General features: G+C 45.7%; 1 protein-coding gene across 9 annotated transcripts in view; it reads left to right on the top strand.

Moving 5' to 3' along the window:
* MAP7D2 (MAP7 domain containing 2) overlaps positions 1-14,787 on the top strand; it is a 96,326-nt gene extending 81,539 nt beyond the window's left edge. For all 9 annotated transcript variants that reach the window (XM_068144752.1, XM_068144754.1, XM_068144757.1 and 6 more), the window contains 8 exons: positions 366-598; positions 2,385-2,511; positions 3,452-3,656; positions 4,506-4,610; positions 7,807-7,860; positions 8,505-8,583; positions 10,072-10,258; positions 12,286-14,787. In XM_068144752.1, the coding sequence (XP_068000853.1) occupies positions 366-598; positions 2,385-2,511; positions 3,452-3,656; positions 4,506-4,610; positions 7,807-7,860; positions 8,505-8,583; positions 10,072-10,258; positions 12,286-12,535 (1,240 nt within the window). In that variant the 3' untranslated portion in view covers positions 12,536-14,787. The remainder of the gene's footprint in view (positions 1-365; positions 599-2,384; positions 2,512-3,451; positions 3,657-4,505; positions 4,611-7,806; positions 7,861-8,504; positions 8,584-10,071; positions 10,259-12,285) is intronic.
* The last annotated feature ends 248 nt before the right edge of the window (positions 14,788-15,035 follow it).

Below are 15,035 nucleotides of genomic sequence, written 5' to 3'. Positions count from 1 at the left end.
ATTAGACTGTGTGATCTTTTGAGGTCCCTTCCAACCCCTAACATTCTGTGATAGTGTAACAATACTGTTATGAAATGGCCACTGCTAAAATGACTGCTTTAGGTAGTCCATGAGTTCCTGTCCCTTGCTTACAGCCTGAGCAGTGGGACTGGTCTTTTTAAATGTGATTTTTCTGTAGTCATTTGCACTTGGCATCCCAGTTCCCTGCTTTTCAGGTTCTGATGTCTTGCATCCAGGTGATATCTGTGCAAATCACCCAAGACAAGAAAGAGAAACACAATCTGTGAAGATTCCAAGCTGTGTCGTATGACCTCTCTTGACATTGTCTTTCTTTTCTTTTCTTATGATTTCCTTCCCCTCACCAGGACAGTTGCAAAGACTTATCCTCAGTCTCCTAAAAATGCCAAACAATATCCAGCTTCTCCAGTGAAGCATCGTGCCCCTTCTCATCTCAACCAGGAGACTCCTAAAAAGAAAGCAGACAAGGAGAAAGAAAACGTCAGCCATCAGAAATCCGCAGGGGCACGCACCGAGGAGGCGAGCCAGGTGGCTCCTGAGAAGCAGGTGTCCTCTGCAGGGAAGGCTGAAAGCAGTGAAGGTGAGCCCTGCTGAGAGAGTGTATTGCAGGACATGGGGCTCAGAGCCATGAACAGTGATGACCTGCTCTTCCTCACTTGTGTTAAATGTCACTCTGTTAGAGGGTGGGAGGGCTCTGCAGAGGGACCTTGCCAGGCTGGATAGCTGGGCAGTGTCCAAGAGCATGAGATTGAACAAGGCTGAGTGCAGGGTTCTACGCTTTAGCCACAACAAGCCCACGCAGTGCTACAGGGTGGGGACAGAGTGGCTGCAGAGCAACCAGGCAGAGAGGGACCTGGGAGTACTAGTTGACAGTAGGCTGAACATGAGCCAGCAGTGTGCCCAGGTTGCCAAGAAAGCCAATGGCATCCTGGCCTGGATCAGAACAGTGTGGCCAGCAGGAGCAGGGAAGTCATTGTGCCCTGTGCTCAGCATTGGTTAGGCCACACCTTGAGTCCTGTGTCCAGTTCTGGGCTCCTCAATTCAAGAAAGATGTTGAGCTGCTGGAAGGTGTCCAGAGAAGGGCAACAAAGCTGGGGAGGGGTTTGGAGCACAGCCCTGTGAGGTGAGGCTGAGGAAGCTGGGGGTGTTTGACTTGGAGAAGAAGAGGCTCAGGGGAGACTTTCTTGCTGTCTACAACTCCCTGAAGGGAGGTTGTAGCCAGGTGGGGGTTGGTCTCTTCTCCCAGGCAGCCAGCACCAGAACAAGAGGACACAGTCTCAAGCTGTGCCATGGGAGGTTTAGTCTGAAGGTTAGGAAGAAATTCTTCATAGAAAGAGAGATTGGCCATTGGAATGTGCTGCCCAGGGAGGTGGTGGAGTCACCATCACTGGAGGTGTTTAAAAAAGGATTGGATGTGGCACTTGGAGCCATGGTTTGGTTGGTTAGGTGGTGTTAGAGAATAGGTTGGATTTGATTATCTCAGAGGTCATTTCCAACCTGGTTAATTCTGTAGTTCTGTGATTTCCCTGAAGATGCTTAGTCATAGGATAGTGAGAATGTGTAAAAGCACATACTGGAACCAGTGAATGTAATTAAGAATACTTGTTAATAAGGGTGTGAAAATGCTGAGATCCAGGGATGCCCTTACCTGTGTTCACCTGTACGTAGAACTGGTGAGGCCACACCTTGAATACTCTGTTCACTTTTGGGCCTCTCATTACAAGCAAGGCATGGAAGTCATGGAGTGGGTCCAAAAAAGCTGGGGGAGGGTCTGCAGGACAAATTCTTCTGAGTAGCAGCAGAGGGAACTGAGGTTCTGTAGTGTGAAAAAAATGAGGCTGAGGGGAGACCCCATTGCTCTCTACTGCTACCTGAAAGGAAGTTGTAGCCAGGTGGATACTAATCTCTTCTCATAAATGACAGCTGATAAGGCAAGAGGAAGTGGCCTCAAGTTGTACCAGAGGAGGTTTAGACTGACTATTAAGAAAAATGTATTTACTGAGAGAATGGTCAGGCTTTGGAACAGGCTGCCCAGGCAGGTGGTTGAATCCCTGTCCCTGGAGGTCTTTAGCATAGATGTAGTGCTAAGGGACATGGTTTAGCACCAGGCTTGGTAGAGTTGGACAGTGGTTGGATTTGATCTTAGAGGTCTTTTCCAGATGAGATGATTCTCATTTTCCAAGTGAAATGATTTTCCTAAGTCTATCTTATCCTGTGTCTGCTACAAAGGCTAAGAGATGCTTTTGAAAAACATAAGATGTCATCCCAGTCCAAACTGGGCCCATTTCAGCTCCTGTGGGAGTGTGGAAGTGCTGGGCACTCTCTTTGTTTCCTGCCTAACTTTCCAAACCTTGGTCACCTTCTAGGGAAGATCACAGCAGGAACAACTGATGCAGAAGAAGCTTCAAAGATCCTGGCTGAAAAGAGACGCCAGGCTCGCCTGCAGAAGGAACAGGAAGAAAGGGAGAGGCAGGAGAGAGAAGAACGGGAGAGGTATCTGTATTGATTTGTGGAAGTCCTTACCTACTAACTGAACCTGTATCACTGAAGGTACTGGAAATTAGAAGTCTTAGAATCAAGGTGACAATTTACATGTAAGTGTTAATTTCTTTAATTTTGGCCCAGATGGCCAAGAAGGCCAACAGCATCCTGGCCTAGATCAAAACCAGTGTGGCCAGCAGGAGTAGGGCAGTGATGGTGCCCCTGTACTAGGTACTGGTGAGGCCACAGCTTGAGCACTGGGTTCAGTTCTGGGTGCCACAGCACAGGAAAAAGACACTGAGGGGCTGCAGAGTGTCCATAGAAGAGCAAGAAGGCTGAGGAGGGGTTTGGAGGCATCATATAAGGAGCAGCTGGGGGTGTTTAGTATGGAGAAAAGAAGGCTGAGGGGAGAGCTTATTGCTCTCTACAGCTCCCTGAAAGGAGGTCGGAGTGAGACTGGGGTTGGTCTCTTCTCCCAAGTAACCAGCAACAGGACAAGAGGAAATGTGTTGAAGTTGTGCCAGGGGAGGGTTAGGTTGGAGATGAAGAAAAATTTCGTGAGTGAGAGAGTGGTGAGGGGCTGGAACAGGCTGCCCAGGGAGGTGGTGGAGTCACCATCCCTGGAGGTGTTCAAGAAGCTGTAGCTGTGGTGCTTCAGGATATGGTTTAGTGGTCATGGGAGTTGGTCACACCTGTTTGTTTTATTTTCAACAGAAATGATAATTTCTCTGTAATAGCTTAAGCAGTAAACTGAACTTTGGAAGAGAAGTTTGATAGCAACCTGAATTCTGGGCAGGTGCTCAACCTCCTGGATGTATCTTGGAGAATTGTGCATGAAAATATGCCCTGATGCACCTGTGATCAGTTCCTGCTGAGTGTGTGCCATGCATGCAGTAGGGTTCATACTGAACAGGATGCAGGCTGTTAAAACTCTGTGATGGTTTTTCTGCAGGCTTGAAAGAGAAGAACAGAAAAGAAAGGCAGAAGAAGAAAGGCTTCGTCTAGAGGAAGAGGCTCGTAAGAAGGAAGAGGAAAGAAAACGTGAAGAGGAAGCTGCTAGGAAAAAGGCAGAGGAGGAAGCCAGGAGAAGAGCTGAGGAAGAACAAATGCTGAAGGAAAGGCAGGAAAAAGAGCTCCAGGCTAAACTTGAAAAGCAGGTATCATCCCAAAGACAATGGGAGCCCACCAAAACCCCACCAGCATTTAAAGGTTGGGTTTTTTTTTGTAGTGCTCTGATGGGAAACTTAAATCTTGATGGGTAAAAAGCTTTATAAAAATCACAGAGGACTTCTTCTGAACTAAAAGATGTGGCTATTTTTTTTTTTCTTCCTATGAAATATATTATGAATATTCAGCTTAGTCTGTACTTAGTGTAATGGTGGTGGGGTGTTCTCCATAATAAACCTTATTGTAATGTGTGGATACCAAATAATTATCCTTCTGTAGGCAAAGAGAAAGTGAAGGGTATGGAATGAGTTCCAAATATGTATAGATCCAGATGCACGCACCCTGACCTGTTCTAGCCAATACAAAGGGATCTCTGGATCCTGGAGCCAAGGATGTGTTTCCAGAAGTGATGTTGGGATAGGATGAGGGAACAATGGATTGAAGCTGGAATAGGGGAGATGTAGAGTGGAGATTAGGAAGAAATTCTTTCCAGTGAGGGTGGTAAAACACTGGAACAGGTTGCCCAGGGAAGCTGTGGATGTCCCCTCCTTGGAGGTGTTCAAGGCCAGTTTGGATGAGGCCTTGAGCAACCTGGGCTAGTGGAAGGTGTCCCTGCCCATGGCAGGGGAGAGGGTTGAAAGTGGATGATCTTTGGCAGGGGGGTTGGAACTTGATCTTCAAGGTCCCTTCCAACCCAAACCATTCTCTGATTCCATATATATATATATATATATATATATGTATACATAAGTAATACATATAAATAAATGCTTCATAGTACCTGGTTATGTACCTGAGATAAATAATTGATCCTACCATATTTGACACATTTCAATTAGAGGGAAGAAGCAGAAATCAAAGCCCGTGAGGCAGCTGAACAACTCCGCCTGGAAAGGGAACAAATCATGCAGCAAATTGAGCAAGAAAGACTGGAGCGGAAGAAGGTGAGTATTAGTGTCTGCAGCTCGTGGTTTCATGTCTGGTTCCCATACATAACCCAGGAAATACCCTAGGAGTAGCTCAAAATAATAATCTTGTGGGATTACAGGTGGTTATTTAGGCCTAAATTGGGAGCTGCTACTCTCACGCTAGAGGAATGCGGACATCAAAATTTGTGATGAGGTGGAATTGCCTGAGGCAAACAAACAGCTTCCTACTACATACTAAGCAAACACAGCATTAGCCTTTACTAATTAAGTTAAACTCCTGAGACAAACATCAATTGCTGGCCAGCCCAGGACATCACAGGCTAGTGAGGGATACAACCTGCCCAACCTAGGACATGACAGACTACTGAGGAACATGCTGGAGTGGGTCCACAGGAGGGCCATGAAGATAATCAGGGATCTTAGCTTCCCTGTGGGGACAGGCTAAGAGAGTTGGGGCTGTTCAGCCTGGAGAAGAGAAAGCTTGAGGGAGACCTTAGGGCAGCCTTCCAGTACCTGAAGGGGCCTACAAAAAAAGCCAGGGAGGGACTTTTGACAAGGGCTGGGAGTAATAGGATGAGGTGAAATGGATTGAAACTTGAGGAGGGCAGATTGAGACTGGACATAAGGAGGAAATTCTATCCAGTGAGGATGGTGAGACACTGGAACAGGGAGACTGTGGATGTCTCCTCCTTGGAGTTGTTCAAGGCCAGGTTGGATGAGGCCTGGAGCAATCTGGTATAGTGGAAGGTGCCCCTGCCCATGGCAGGGGGTTGGAACTAGAGGATATTTGAGGTCCCTTCCAACCTAAACCATTCTATGAATCTATGAACATGAGTGACTTTGTTTTAAGATCTACTCAACAAAAGCTCCATGTCCTTAATTAAGGAAGTCAAAGTGATTACCATACAAGTTTTCTCCCACCTGGCTTGTCTCTGGCTGCATTATGCAGTGGCAGCAGGCCTGTCTGGCCACTGTTGCACAAGGAAATGGCTGGAGCTGCATAAATAAGCTTTCTCCACAGCTCTGTGGCAGAAAAGACAGAGCAGCTGCAGAGCCTCTGTCTGGTTCTGAAAAGTTGTCTTGCCATATTTACTATTCCAACATGTTATTTTTAACTGCTTACCACAGAGCTGGAGGCATGTTGCAGATTAGAATGGCAAACACAAGTGTCTTTAAATCTGAATTAGTTTCACAGCAGTGCAAGGAGACAAGATTTGTTGGGAGAAGTTTTTTAATGAACACAAGAAAAAAATAATTTTAGAGCAATGCCTGACACATTTCCTTCAAGAACAGCTTCAGGTTCATAGAATAGTTTAGGTTGTAGTGGACCTGAAAGATGACTTGGTTTGAAACCCTCTGCTATGGTCAGGGACACCTTCCACTAGGAGCAGGTCACTCAAGACCTCATCCAACCTGGCCTTGAACACCTCCAGGGAGGGGGCGTCCATGACCTCCCTGAGCAAGCTGTTCCAGTGTCTTACCACCCTCACTCAAAAGAATTTCTTCCTAATCTCCAGTCTCAATCTGCCCTCCTTAAGGTTCAATCCATTCCTTCTCATCCTATCACTACAAGTCCTTGTCAAAAGTCCCTTTCCAGCTTTCTTGTAGCCTCCTTCAGGTACTGAAAGGTCTCTTTTAAGGTCTCCCCAGAGGTTTTTTTTTCTCCATGCTGAAGAGCCCCAACTCTCTGTCTGTCACCACAGGGGAGGTTTTCTACTCCTCTGATCCTCATCTTGTCCTCCTCTGGACCTGTTCCAGCAGTTCCATGTCCCTCTTATGCGGAGGGCACCAGAACTGGAGGCAGTGCTGCAGGTGGGGTCTCATGAGAGTGGAGCAGAGGGGCAAAATCACCTCCCTCATTCTGCCTAATGTAGACAAAGGAAAGCAGCCTGATCTGTGTGGTTTGTATGATACTCTGTGATGTCCAGTGATGGGGCAAGGGTTGCAAGCTGGAGCAGAGGAGGTGCTATGGGAACAGAAGGAAAAACTTTTTCCCTGTGAGGGTGTCAGACCCTGGAGCAGGCTGCCCAGAGAGGTTGTGGAGTCTCCATCTCTGGAGACATTCCAAACCTGCCTGGATGTGTTCCTGTGTCATTTATTCTAGGTGCTCCTGCTCTGGCAGGGTGGTTGGGCTGGATGATCTCTAGAGGTCCTTTCCAACCTCCAGCATTCTGTGATTCTGTGACATTTCAGCTTCAGGAAGCCTTTGCATAAGCACAGCAGTGCAGATAATGCTCATGGGGAGTTTTTCATCACCTGACAACTCCTCCATTTCAAAAAGCTTAACTGCTTTTAAAGGGGTTATTGTCAAGTAGGTGGTAAAGCAACAAGATGAAAATAATGCCTGCTGGTTGAAAATAAATATCTTGTTCCAGAGCTGAGCACATCTCATAACTGCAAATGCCTCATATTGAAGTGTTTGTCTGTGAATTGTATCCAGAGAGAAGATTGTGTTCTGAGGGCTCTGATACAGGACAGCCAGCTCTCAAGTCTTTCCTGCCATTGGTTTTCTTTAATTTTCTTCTTTGTTGTCCCTTTTCCAAGATAGGCAGAGATGACATCTTGACACTAGTGAAGCTTCTCATCCTTTTTTCCTCCTTTCTCAGTCTTTGTGTTTAAATGTGGCCAGCAGGAGCAGGGAAGTCATTCTGCCCTGTACTCAGCACTGGTTAGGCCACACCTTGAGTCCTGTGTCCAGTTCTGGGCCCCTCAGCTGAGCTGCTGAAAGGTGTCCAGAGAAGGGCAACAAAGCTGGGGAGGGGTCTGGAGCACAGCCCTGTGAGGAGAGGCTGAGGGAGCTGGGGGTGTTTAGCCTGGAGAAGAGGAGGTTCAGGGGAAACCTCATTGCTGTATACAGCTTCCTGAAAGGAGGTTGTAGCCAGGTGGGAGTTGGTCTCTTCTCCCAGGCAACCAGCAGTAGAACAAGAGGACACAGTCTCAAGCTGTGCCAGGGGAAGTTTAGCCTGGAGGTGAGGAGAGAGTTCTTCCCAGAAAGAGTAATTGGCCATTGGAATGTGCTGCCCAGGGAGGTGGTGGAGTCACTGTCCCTGGAGGAAAAGGATTGGATGTGGCACTTGGAACCATGGTTTAATTGTCAGGAGGTATTGGGTAATAGTTTGGACTTGATGATCCCTGAGGTCTTTTCCAACCTGGTTGATTCTATGAAATATTCTAGGTGCCTTCTCATCTTCCAATTTGTTTTGATTTCTAGAGAATAGAAGAAATAATGAAGAGAACAAGGAGGAGTGAAACACCAGAAATGAAGGTATGAACCAGTGTGTGGTGGGCAAGGCTTCTTTGGGTTAGTGTCCAGATGTGAAAATTAAACTTTAGAGTAGTTCCCTGTCAGTAGGGTTACTTATAGATGCAACTCAAATTTGGATGTAGAGCGTATCTGGAACTGAGAATGACTGCTGCTGTGTCACAGTTACTGCTGTGCCACTGCTACAGGCAGAGTTTTATGCAGCCCTTACAGACTTGCCTGCCTAGGTATCTAGCAAGGTGGTAAGAGCCCATTCCTGGATGCTGGAGCTGTAGTGTTTCCTGCTGTGATGAATCCTCTGCTTTGTATCAGGCACTGAATCAGTTCCTGAGCTCTCCATGTTAATACAGGATGAGAACAATGCAATTGTGTCCAGCTAGGAAGTGATAGAGTCAAGTTGTCACTTCTGCTCTTCTAGTTTCCTACTAAAGAAAGTGTTTCTTCAGTTACCTTCAGGGAATGGTTTCTTTTCAAAGTAAAGTAAGTCATCATATGCCTAAATATACAGGAAAACAAAATCCTGTCGTCTTGTTGATGTCCTTTGACCACTCCATGGCCCTGGGTGGTCCTACAAGTTTGAAGTCTAATTGGTTTCATGAAGGTTACATTTCTTTGTCTAATGCAGTTGACTCATTACTTAATTACAGAAGGAAGAACCAAAACTGGAGATACCATCAACCTTGAATGTGGAAAAGCAACCAAAGGCCCTTGTCCTTAACCAGCCAGGTAAAAATTGCCATGAGGGAGCTGGGGTTGTTCAGCCTGGAGAAGAGAAGGCTCCGGGGAGACCTAAGAGCAGCTTTCCAGTACCTGAAGAGGGACAAGAAGAAGAATGGAGAGAGACTGTTTGCAAAGGCCTGCAGGGATTGGATGAAGGGCAACAGTTTGAAATGAGAGCAGAGCAGATTGAGACTGGATGTGAGGAACAAGTTCTGCACCGTGCGGGTGCTGCAACACTGCAGCAGGTTGCCCAGGGAGGTAGTTGGGGTCCCATCCCTGGAGATCTTCAAGGTCAGGCTTGACAGGGCTCTGAGCAACCTGATCTAGTGGAGGATGTCCCTGCTGACTGCAGGGGGGGTGGAGTAGATGACCTTTGGAGGTCCTTCCAGCCCAAACCATTCTATGGTTCTGTGTTTTTCTGACCTGTTTTCACAGGTTAGTTCTCTTCAGAGTTTCTTAATCCAAGGCAGAGCACTCTGGGCTATCACATATTTAACTTTCATCTCAAAAAGCACAGCCAGAAATGTTAGAAACCAGAGACTTGGCTTTGTGGTGCCACAGAAGCAGAAGTTTCTCCTCCACTAGAGTACCTGACATAGCATTTCTGGAAATGAGAAGCCCCAACCTGACAGTGGGGTTGGTTGCTGCAATCTACCTTTGAGTTTTGCAGGTAGATCATTTTTGCATAGAAGCAAGCATGTGAGTTTTTTTTCTAGCATTGCTTTAAATCTTACATTTCCCTCATTTTTTACAGAGAAAGTGTAGTTAAAGACTTACTAAATCAAATAAACATAGCTGCCATTTAGCTATGTTTTGGTTACTTCCTTTGGTTACTTTTTGGTTTTATCTTTTCTGTAATATACTAAAGTGTTTCTGCTGGAGCTGATGGAGGCCAGAGGGGTAGGAGAGAAGTTCTGAGTGCAGGAGCTGCAGACTCTACAAGCCTTGAGCAGCTTGTAGGGAAGGGACACTCTCTCCTTGCTCCCACGTTCCTCTGCCCATGTGGTTGTTCTGTGCTGTCTTTCCAAACAACACTGCTCAGCTCTGCTGTGGAAGAGGAGAGCAGAGCTGGTGGGGTTGTGGATGTGTCCTGGGCTGGATGTTTTGGTACCAATCATTCCAGTAACAGGACAGTCTCCCAGTGCTTAAGGTGTTCCTGTCCTAGTCCTGGGCTCTCAGGAATCTGTGGCAGAGCCCAGCCCAGAGAGGTGGGAGGCAGAGTAGGATTGGAAAGGTTGAAGCAGATGATCCCTTCCAACCTGATATTTATCATTCTCTTCCTGTTTCTTCAGGTTTAAAAAGGTGTAGCATAGAGAGCACTTTCAGAGTGGAAAAGAGGGTTGACAGTGCAGTATGATGAGTCAGAGATAAAACTCAGTCCTACTGCATTGTTGTTTTCCATTCTTCTTCCTGCTCTATAACTTAAAAGCATTTTTTGGAAGCTGTTTAAATACAGAAGTTGCTGCTGTGGTAATTTCTAACCTTCTTTTACAGAGATCAATGGATTGGCAAGCTGCCTGAAAAATAAAAGCTTAGAAGGTGCTGCCTCTGTATTCCCTTCCCAAGATGTAGTTGCTAATGGACTAAAATCAGTTCCAGGACTTATTCAGCTAGAAGCTGTTGATGGGAAATGTAGCAGCATGGAAGATTCAGCAGATGAGGTTCAGTCCATGGATGTGAGGTAAGGACCACATCCACCAAGAGAAATTCTGTGGGATTCATATTGGAGACACACAGTTTTTCTGTCTCATTTGCTGATACTTCACTTTACTTCTCACCTTCCTCACAGTGGGGCAGACTGTGCTGTACTCCACTCCTATCAATATTGCAAACTGCTTGGTTCAGACAAGAGCCAACAGAATCTCTTCTCCCTCTCAAATATTTTGCCAGGGGCTGGGAGGGGGAGCTCTGGAATCCTTCTGTGGTCTTCAGGTAGAGATTCCATACAAGTTTGCCCAAACCTTTCATTCTGTTGTGTGAAAGTAGCTACTGTAGATGTTCCACCACCTTTTAACATGTGTCAGGACTGCACAAGCTTCTGTCCCTCGACACCAACAGAACAAAGAGAAGAATTCATGATCTGAAGTATTTAAGTGGAGCCAACACACAGAAATTGGTAAATAACTGAGTGTGGATTAAGTACTGTTGGATTTTCATGGGAGAACTTGCAGGAAACAAGGAAGTTGATAATTTAAAGCTGCTATGAGAAAGCTAGCTCTGGATTTTACACATGGAATTTTTCACACAGTGCTGCTTTCATCAGCAAAACAAGTTCACCTCTCACATTGATTCAGTATTTCCAGCAAATCTGCACCAATCCTTAAGGAATGCCCTGCTGGGACAGACCAGAAGCCCTTCTAGTGCCATTGTTTGATCTCAGAGAATATCAATAAGAAAAAACTAGTCAGGGGAGACACCTGAGCCCTCCACTTTGTGCAGTCCAAGACAACACAGAAGTGTTCCATGGCGGATGCTGAAGGGCAGGACTTTGCCTTGCCCTTTGATACAACCACTGATGGACCTGCTGCTCAAGAGTTTATCCAACTCCATTTTCCTGCTGCTGATGTTTGCAGCAAGGTCCAAATGACATTATTTGATGGGTGATTAGTCTCTTGCTAGGGTCACTGGGCACCCCCCTAGGTTTTGTGTTGCAGGACTTGATGCACAATAGCTTTGTTCTCAACTTCCTTGCCATTCTTTAGTAGTTTTAGGAAATCTTTCTGAAATCCTTCCTGTGCCTTCTCTTCTGCAAACTGGAAAAGGCTTGGCAAAGTGTCAGCTGGTAGCAGCACTTCCTAAACTTCGTTCCAGGATTTTTTAATATTCAAAGTATAGCATAAGGTTGTAAGAAATACCTTTTTTTATTATCATTTGTGAGTAGTGAAGTGCTTTGGGTAAGTGTTTGTAAGGTCAGGACAATTTATTTGCAAGACAATAAATATTTCAAGAGTTTCTCAGTTCCAGTAGATGCTCTGGGAATTGCTTGAGAGTCCAGCACAGAGCTGCAAAGCTGCTGCAGGCAGTAGAATGTCTGCCTGTGAGGACAGGCTGAGGGAACTGGGGCTTGGAGTTTGGAGAGGAGGAGCCTGAGGGCTGCCCTCATTGATGTGCAGGGCAGTGTGGGGAGGATGGAGCCAGGCTCTGCTCAGGGATGTTCAAGGACAGGACAAGGGGCACTGGGTGCAAGCTGGAGCAGAGGAGGTGCCACAGGAATGGAAGGGAAATGTTTTCCCCTGTGAGGGTGCCAGAGCTCTGGAGCAGGCTGCCCAGAGAGGTTGTGGAGTCTCCTTCTCTGGAGACTTTCCAAACCCGCCTGGATGTGTTCCTGTGTGAGCTGCCCTGTGTGCTCCTGCTCTGGCAGGAGGGTTGGACTCAATGATCTTTTGAGGTCCCTTCCAACCCCTAACATTCTGTGATAGTGTGATTTTTAAGCAAGGGGGTGGTGGAGGGACATTGAGTTGGCAGTAAACTTTCAGATACTGTTTTTAGGAGATGAGTGCTCACATCACACAGCTACCACAAACCTGTATCTTAAAAGAGTATAAATTAGGTATGACCTCTCTGTTTGGATTGGGACATACCCTAAGGTTTGCTGCAGCTGGCTTTCACAGTAGTAGTGGTTTATGGCCAGAGAGAAGATTGTTTGTGCTGAATGAGAAGTGGCACAGCTCTTACTCTGCATCTTCCTTTTGTTTCTCTTTTGTACAGCCCAGTTTCAAAAGAAGAACTTATCTCCATCCCTGAATATTCACCCATGAACGAACTCATGCCTGGGGTTTCTTTGGACCAAAACGGGACCAGTAACGCGAAGGCTCTTGAGGATCTCTTGGATTTCACAGGCCAAGCTACCTACTCCAAGATGTCCAGTGATACCATTAGCCTAGATGACTGTAACAAAAACTTGATTGAGGGATTTAACAGTCCAGGACAGGAAAATACACTCAATTCTATCTGTTGACAGCCTGGCTTTCCAGCAGTACAGACAAAGGTACAGTATTGTGAGAAACATCTTAGAGACGAGAAACTGCTGTGATTGCTTACCAGCTTCCCAGAGAAATAGAGCAGCTGTGGAGGGAGGAGGAGAAAGCTGGTCTCACAGATCTGGAAATTCAGCAAAACCTTTCATATTTGCAGCTCTTTGTAAATAGGCAGCGTATGCAAACGGAGCATATCCTAGCAACAGAAGGCATCTGCTCAATGGAAACGTTTCCTTCATGCATTCAGAGGAAAATGAGAACAGGAGGTTTTGGTTGGGTTTGGTTTTTCTTAAAGTGCTTCCTTTCCTCTAAGTCTTTGGAGCATCTTTGCATGAAGAAAACAGTTAAAAAGCAGGGCCAGCATAGCAAAGTGGTCCTTATTGTTGCTGCTTACTCTCATCTGCTGCCCTAAGTAACTTGCAGCATGATGTAGAATCACTGACCCTGGAAAGCCTGCAGAGGTGAAAAGCCATAGCAGGCTTCAGTGACAGTTTCACAGTGCCACAGACACTTTTTGGTTTTGGAAAGAATGTATTCTGAGTTAGAAAACTGAAATCAGTTCACTCACAGAGCTGCCTCAGTAGTCTTCTCTTAATTGATAGAGGTAGCAGTTTGTGGAGGAGATAAATCCCTGTTGTGGTGCTGGCAGGAAAATAAGAGCTTGTCACTTGGGGGGAGGGGGGCGGGAAGTGCTTCTGCAGGCTTTGAATATTGGAGTTCAAATAATCAGAGCTGAACAAACCTTTGTCTTCCCAGGGAATATTTCTGCTTTTGGCAGAAACCAATGATGCAGAGCCTTGATGGTTTCAGGGAAGGCCAAGTGTGGCATTAGGATTTGAGCTTTAGCTGCTAATCAAGCACTTATTTCTCCTTTTAATTTAAATTCATCTCTACACTTCACTGTGAGGTTTGGTTTGGTTTGGTTTGGGTTTTTCAACCTGTGGACTTGATTTGGAAATAATCCTTCCCTCAGCTTTATCATGCACCCATTTAGACACTTTTTATTTTGTTGTTCTTGTAAATAGGATAAAGATGAGGTTTGCCCACAGTGCATTCAAACACAATGATAATGCTGTACTTCAAGACTTCTACTAAGAAGCTATTGGCAACTTTTATACAGGTGTAGAATTCAAAGCTGCAGCTGGAGAGGTTTGAAAAACTGCTGGAATCAAGAGAGCCTGTTTGCTGCTGGGAGGTATCTCCTCATGGTTGTTGTTATGTTGACACTTGTAGTCACTAGTGGCACTGGTTAATATTAGTCTGGGAGTGACTATCAACTATGTGTTTAAAAAGATGCTTGTGGAACACCTGTGAACGAGGTAGGCCAACTGCCTAGTGTAATCCCTTCATTATATAAATATATATATATATATAAAAAATAGATGTAGTAGATCCAAGTGAGTGGCTGGGGGGTGAGCTTAACACCTTAATCATTGAAGATGCAGACACTTGATTAATACCAGCAGGCTTTCTAGCACATGGGAGAAGTATTTTGTCATTCTTAGAGGCTCTGCAAACCAAGATTTAGTCAGCAGCAAAAACAAATGAGCAGAAACACAAAGGCTGAGACCCCCTTGGGGAGCACTGCTGGGACCCTTAAGGTTCTGCAGGCGTCTGGATGGAAGAATTCCCATCAAGATGTGTCATGTCTTGACGTCATTAGCTTTGGTGGTGAACTACAATCATGTGCTGCTTTGAGGACACTTTTGTCCAGGTTCTTCTAAGAATAAATTATAACTCAAACTGTCTGTGGACACTAACACAAAAGAGGTGGGAGAATTGGGGGTGGGGTGGGTGGTGTAGTTTGCCTTTGTTTGGGTTTGTGTGGTTTTCTTCATGTGTAAGGGAGCTCACAGCGTAACTTGAGCTCCGTTGGAGCCCCCTTCTTGTGCTCCTAGAAGCCAGCAATGGGCAAGTAACCAATGGCATTGTGTGATGTACAAAGAAACCAGACCTACACCAGTCCAACTCTGTTAGTGCTCCTCAGAGAAATCCTTCCTTTCGACTGTGCAGTAAGCTGTAGCATGGTGCTGTGTCTTCCAAATTAGTCTCATTCATCTCTTTCTTAAACAATGAACCAACCAAGCCAGGTGGTTTTGCTGTGATCTGTTGTGTTGGACAAATGTCACATTATATTTTATTATGGTGCCATTGTATAACCTGTAGATTTCTGTATTTGCATGAGCTGTATAGCATGTATAAAGGTGAAATACATTTTCATTTATGACTCCAACTTGTTTCTCAGCATTATTTGACTCCCAGCAAAACAGGATTAAAAAATACATCAGGGACCCCCTACCTGGAGTACTGCATCCAGTTCTTGTGCCCCCAGCACATGGATTGACCAAGGGGAAATCCTGTTTGACTGATCTGATAGTATTCTATGATGTGATAACTGAATGGGTAGATGCAGGGAGAGCAGGGGATATAGTCTACATTGACCCTAGTAAGGCTTTTGACACTGTCTCCCATTCTTGTGAG

The sequence above is a fragment of the Melanerpes formicivorus genome, unplaced genomic scaffold (assembly GCF_026170545.1).
Source record: "Melanerpes formicivorus ecotype bairdi unplaced genomic scaffold, bMelFor1.0.p_v2 SCAF_11, whole genome shotgun sequence".
NCBI classification, from domain to species: domain Eukaryota; kingdom Metazoa; phylum Chordata; class Aves; order Piciformes; family Picidae; genus Melanerpes; species Melanerpes formicivorus.
Note: the sequence above shows the minus strand (reverse complement) of the source record. Positions and strands in the feature narration are given on the sequence as shown.